General features: G+C 60.6%; 1 protein-coding gene across 1 annotated transcript in view; it reads right to left on the bottom strand.

The window, feature by feature from the left end:
- The window catches only part of KDM4B (lysine (K)-specific demethylase 4B), an 89,971-nt gene that overhangs the window by 73,287 nt on the left and 10,618 nt on the right, over nt 1-6,066 (bottom strand). Inside the window, 2 exon segments of the mRNA XM_010828455.1 lie at nt 3,317-3,431; nt 4,219-4,394. Of these exon segments, the coding sequence (XP_010826757.1) occupies nt 3,317-3,431; nt 4,219-4,394 (291 nt within the window).

Below are 6,066 nucleotides of genomic sequence, written 5' to 3'. Positions count from 1 at the left end.
GGTGCTCAGAGCCAGGCAAACGCGGGAGGATCCCCGCCAACCAGGCTCATCTATTCCTAATGCCACAAGCAAACAAGCCCTGTCTTGTCATGAGAACTTGTCAAACACGCTTTCATTGACTCTCAGTCCCTGGGGAAGTCTCGGGGAGATGCTGAGCACACAGCGGTGTTCCTTCACACCCCAGATCCAACCCTGCCTCACGCCGCATCCACATTCCAGGCCCTGACTTCACAGGGCTGGTGGTAGGTCTCTACAAGGTGAGCTGTGGCTGGAGCCCAGGATGCAGGGGAGGGCCAGGATCAGACCCCCACCATAAGCATGAGAAGCCCGGGGTCACTTCCAGTAGAAGCTGCCTGAGGTTAGGGGGCACCTCCCCAAAGCACTATGCATTCACCCTGCCATCAGGCCTACACATCCACAACGTGACTACAAAAAACACTGAATTATACACTTTAAATAGGGCTTTCCAGGTGGCTCAGTGGCAAAGAATCTGCCTGCCAATGCATGAGATGCAGGTTTGATCCCTGGGTCAGGAAGATCCCCTGGAGAAGAAAAGAGCAACCCACTCCAGTATTCTTGCCTAGAAAATCCCATGGACAGAGGAGCCTGACGGCCTATACAGTCCATGGGGTTACAAAGAGTCGGACACAACTGAACAACTGAACAGTATCAAACATGTTTTAAATGGGTGGTTTGTATGGTATGTGAATTATATCTTAATAATGTTTAAAAAAAAAATGACTCAAATACTCAACAAATAAACAAAGCAACCCAACTGGCACTAACTTTTCAACTCTATGTGGAAAATGACAGGTCATTTGACCAACAGGCGCACAACTCCACACCCACCCTGTACTCAAGCACATGAACTTCCGTTCTTCTGTCCCATCAGGCTGCTGGGGTCAAATTCCCCTCCAAGAAGTCACGATCCATAAACTGAGCAGCAGAGCGGCCAGCTGGGGCCGGGCTGTTGGGCGGGGCAGGGAGGCGAACACTGACCACCCCCACCCTACACGGAGGCCCACACCATGGCCAAGCCAGGACGGCAGCCGGTTGGAGGCGCAGAGCACAGGCAGCTGGGGCCGCCAGCCAGCCAGCTGGATTTTAACACCAGCTTGGGACTGGACACGGAGTGGGACACAGCAAGGTTCCTGGCCGTGGAGCCGCGACGTCCCCACTCAGAGCTGGGGAAGCTCCTGTAAGGACTAAGCATCCGAAGGGAAAGGGTGCTAGTTACAGAACAGAGGCTCCGTCCTGCCCGGGGAAATCGCCCTCTTTGTGTTTAGAGACCAGATGCGGCCCTGGGGACGCCCACCGCGGTGCTCTGCCAGAGCTGCTCCCAGGAGGAGGCGTGAACACGATGAAACCAGAGAGAGGTGGGGGAGCCCAGCCCTGATTCTGGCCTCTAGGGAGGGCAGTTCAGGGCCTCAGCGGCCTGATGTGGGAAATGGGGGCCTGGAGGTGAAGCCACTCTCCCTGGGTCTGGAGGTCCTTGAGGTAAGCAGAGAAGCAGGGGGAGCAGTGAATGGACCCCAAGAAGCCCCAGGAAGTGCAAGGTACACGGCCCCACTAGCCCCTCATCAATCTGACACTGGAACCTCTACACTGGCCCAAGGGCGAGCTGGCTGGTGGTACAAAAACACACTGGTGTAACTGCAAAACTCGACATCGACAAGGTGACAGATCCCGGTGTTTAGAGGTGCGGCCAGGAGATGGGGCAAGGTGCACGGGAGGCCCACAGGGCAGGGATATGCAGGGGGGCAGGGATGTGGCACGGGGGCAGTCATGGGCCTGGGCAGCAGCACATGCGACAGGGCATCTGTGACCGTGTCCCCCAAGTAGGCACTGCCCTGTTCCCACGGGCTGCGTGCTCGTCCAGAGGAGGGCTGGGCCTGTGGCTCATCTGGCTCTGGGGTCAAGGCCAAGAGGACGAGCTCAGGGTCTGGAGTACCCCCAATGAAGGGCTCCCTGCACTCGCTGTGCCCCACTTTACTGATGGGGAAACCAAGGCCCAGGAAGGAGGAAGCAGGGGTGGGGGGCAAACTCGGTACTGGACCCAGGATGAGGGTGTCTCCCTGGGTCCTAGGGGACGTGGGAGAGCTCACCTGAAGTCAGACCCGCACCTCCCAGGCAACAAACTAATGCCTTTGGCACCCTGCACCACAAGGCAAACCCGCTAGCAGAAGACGGGAAAGCCGCCGCGGGTCAGACGGGCTCTGTGAAGCTGAAACACCAGCAGCGACTCAGCTCGGGACCGAGCAAGGTCACATGTTTCCCATGCTTCTTGGGAAACACAAGCCGCTGGCTCTAACAGGCTCCTCCCCTGAGCGCCCGGAGGGTCCTGACCCTTCTCTCAGGAGGGGCTTTATTCCCACCCTTACCTCCCAGCCCGAGACCAGGTGGTGCCCACAGCCGCCCTCGGGGGAGCAGGGCTGAGTAGTGTGTTCTCAGCAGACAACCTTCAGAGCGACAGAGTGTGGGGCACGCAGGGGGCAGAGGGGGAGTGGAGAGGCCTGGATCCTACCACTGCAGAACACCTAGAAGCCAGTCAGGCTTCGGAGCCCTGAAATGAACCCCATTAGGTCCATCCCAGGGTTATCCGAGGTCCCATCAATGTTTATAAACCATCTCCCCTAATATTCGAGGTCCCACAAATATTTACAAACCATCCCCCCAAAACATGGTCCCACTCTGCTGGCCACCAGCCCTGCCCGAGGCCTTGGCATCAAGCCTCAGTCAGGGGAGCTGTCGAGCGGTCTGCTCTCACCCCTTAGACAGGCCTCGGGAAGCACAGGCTGGAAGGCAGCACAGGGACAGGATGGGATGCAGCGAGGGGCAGCTCGGCTGGCTGGGAACTCAGCTCCCAGGTCTTGAGGAAGATGCGGTGATAGAAACTCAAGCAGAAAAGCACTCAAATGAGAACTGACAGAGGCCCTGGGAGAAGGTCAAGACTGGGAGCCCTGGCAGGCTGCAGGCTGCTGGGTTGCCAGAGTTAGACACAACTGAGAGACTGAACAGCAACGGGGACACGGGATGGAATGCCGGCCGCTGTCTTTTTAAAACTGCCTGTGGTCAGGCTGAGGTCAGCGGCCGAGCATGGCGTCCGGGCAGGGCTGTACTCTTACTTGGCAGGAAAGAGTCTACAGACCTCCAGCCACCCCCTCTCGTCCTGAGCTCAGCCCCCACCTGTAAGTAGCGCCCCAACAGAAGCCCAGAGGAGCGTCCTGCATCATCCCTGCCCTGACCCTCTGGGGGGAGCCCACTCGCCCCTTCGCCCTCACAGTCCACCCAGATGCCCAGTGGCCTCGGGACTTACGTCATCGTACAAGGAGCCGCTGATGTCGGCCCCGTAGATGGGTGACACGAACGTCAGGTTCTTCCAGTACTTGCGCTCCAGGTCATCGAAGTCCTGGTGCCGGGGCGTGCAGTACCTGGTGACAGACCGGGTGTGGGGGCTCAGGGTGCCTGCTGGGCGAACCAGGGGAGGAGCTCAGGCCACCCTGCTGCGGGCACAGCCCCAGAGCACAAGGATGAGGCGTGACGACCATTGGGGGAGGTGGGTGGTCGGGTGGGCAGTCCAGCCTGGAACAGTGTCCAGTGGCCCCGTCTCACCAGCTCTCGGGGCCCAGGACTCCCCCATCAGACCACAGGCCAGGGGCATGGGAGCTGGAGGAGGGACCTGGTCTCTGACAGTTCTTGTCTGCCTACCCCTTAAAGATACAGACGGTACCAGTGACAGGCCAGGCACCATGGGGTGGGGGCAGACGATGCCTGCCTCACAGGACGCTTGTTTGAAAGCAAAGAAGCAAACACACTGCCAGCAATGCACCAATCGTTTCAGCAAGCCAGGGAGGCTGGGAGCTCCACAGAAAGGGAGAATGCCCATGAGCTCCTGGAGTGTGTGCCCACGTGGGCCCTGCTGAACCAGCTCAGAGAGACCCTGCCGGGGAGCCTCCTTCTGAGGAAGTGCCGCAGAGCTGAGACATCCCAGGAGGGGCAAGAAGGCACTCCAGGGCCGGGGGACATGGCGGGCCCTGAAAGGCTGGCCTTCTGCAGTCAGTGTTGAGGGCAACACAGCATGCATGCGTGGCCCTGGGTCAGGTGAGGGTCTGGATTTCGCCCCCCAAGAACCCAGGGGCTGAGAGCCTTGGGTGCTGAGGCCCACCCGGGGCACACAGGCAGGCTCTGTGGACACTGCGTCTGCCCCAGCCCGCATACTTCTCGCTGTTGGCCAGGCGCCGGTACTCGCCGACCGTCATGGCCTTCTTCTGGATGTTGTACTGTGTGAAGAGGCCCGACTGGCCCGTCACCACCTGCTGGATGGGCGCTGGGATGACCACGTCATCGATGTCGTCGTACGTCTGCCGTGGCTTCCACTCCTTTGGGGGGATGATCTGTAAGACCAGGAGAGTGGTCAGCGGCCCCTCCCTGGGCTCAGCCGCTCGGGACCAGGTGCCAGATGGAGAGAGACCAAGGCACTGGGCACCCCCCCTCCACATCACTGAGCTCCTGGGAGCCCCAGGGCCAGGCCAACCTGGGCATCACCAGCTTGGGCAGTGGGGGGACTGTGCACAGCTGCCTAGGATCTGTGTGATCACAGAGTGAGCAGCCGTGGGCAGGGTGGGCTGTGGGTGCTGCCTGGCACAGCATGCACTCGCTGCACCCGGGGGCTCCACTATCATACCCTCTGGCCACCGCGTGCCCAGCTCAGGACTCCGCGTGGATGAGGCCCCAGAGCAGAGATGCGGATGCTGCAGTGCACACCCATTCCAGGAGCCCCACTTCAGGGACGCCTCCTGGGAAGAGATCATGCAGCCCAGGGAACAGGGACACGGGACAAATGGGCCAAGCCGGGAACGGTGGGCAGCTGGGGTGCACGTGGAGGGGACCCTGTGAAACGCAGGGCAGGGGCCAGCCTCTGCTCCTGGGACCCAGCGGAACCCAAGCCGGCCTGAAGGTGGCAGGCCTGGTGCTCAGAGGAGCCGGGCAGGGATGCACCGAGGACCCCAACCACCCTTAACCCCGGCCCTGGGACCCCAGGCCACGCCCCCTCCTGACTCCTTCCCCCTCGGCCCTTCCCCAGCAGCCTGAGGAAAGGACCCCAGCTGGGCAGTGGCCCAGAGCACAAGAACAGCTGAGGAATGTGGCTGGTCACCCCGAAAGTCCCACACATACCCAGAGTCCCCCACCCCCCAGAGCTCCAGCCCCCCACTCACAATGAGTGCTCACCCCACCCCCACCCAGCTGCCCTGAGCCTGGCAGAGCTTTTGCTGGTGTTGGGGGGTGGGGGGGGGTCATCAAACGTAGCTTTGATGGTAAAGGAAACCCCAACACCACACACACACCCCGACCCCAGAAGGGCAGTCACGGCCAGGGGGACTAGAGTGGAGGGGACCTGGCGTCTGCAGAGCTCGCTCAGGCCAGCAAGACACCCGGCCCCTTCTCCAAGGAGGCTGGCAGGGCTGAGGGCTGCGTGGGGAAGAAGTGATACGCAGTATGGGGGGGGCGGGTGTTGAGAAGAGGGATGTGGTGGGGCGCCTCCCTGGACCCGTCTGTCCCTGCAGAGGCGCCAGCACTGTCCCTGAAGGTGGGGGCAGGGCGGGTACGTGTGCAAGCATCTGCGTCGGCATGACTGTCCTCACAGCGTCTCTCAGTGACAGTGGGGCAGTTCTCCCAGTGGCCACGCCTGCCCCTACCATGCCCTTCCAGAGAGGCCTGCCCGCCCATAGCAAACACAGTGCAGAAAACACCACTTGAGACGAGTGGAAAGGAACCTTCAAACAAAGGGCAGAGAGAAAATGTGCCTGAAAACATCTGACGCACAAAAATATCCAGGCTGAGTGGTTTCCCATCGATTCAAGTAAGCTGGCAAAAAGTGGGTCCAGCGGCTCAAAGAGCTTAGACCAGAGATGCAGAGCCCAGAGGATATAGGCTGGCGAGGTCTGTGCGGATACTCGGTCCCAGCACACAAGGCTGCACCCGGAGTGGCCCCACGACAAGAAAATACTGGAAACACCCAGAAGTGGGAGCTGGAGGTGACAGCAGAGGACAGAGAGGAGAGGCTGG

Source organism: Bison bison, unplaced genomic scaffold, assembly GCF_000754665.1.
Source record: "Bison bison bison isolate TAMUID 2011002044 unplaced genomic scaffold, Bison_UMD1.0 scf7180017864492, whole genome shotgun sequence".
NCBI lineage: Eukaryota > Metazoa > Chordata > Mammalia > Artiodactyla > Bovidae > Bison > Bison bison.
This window is presented reverse-complemented; position numbering and strand designations above follow the sequence as displayed.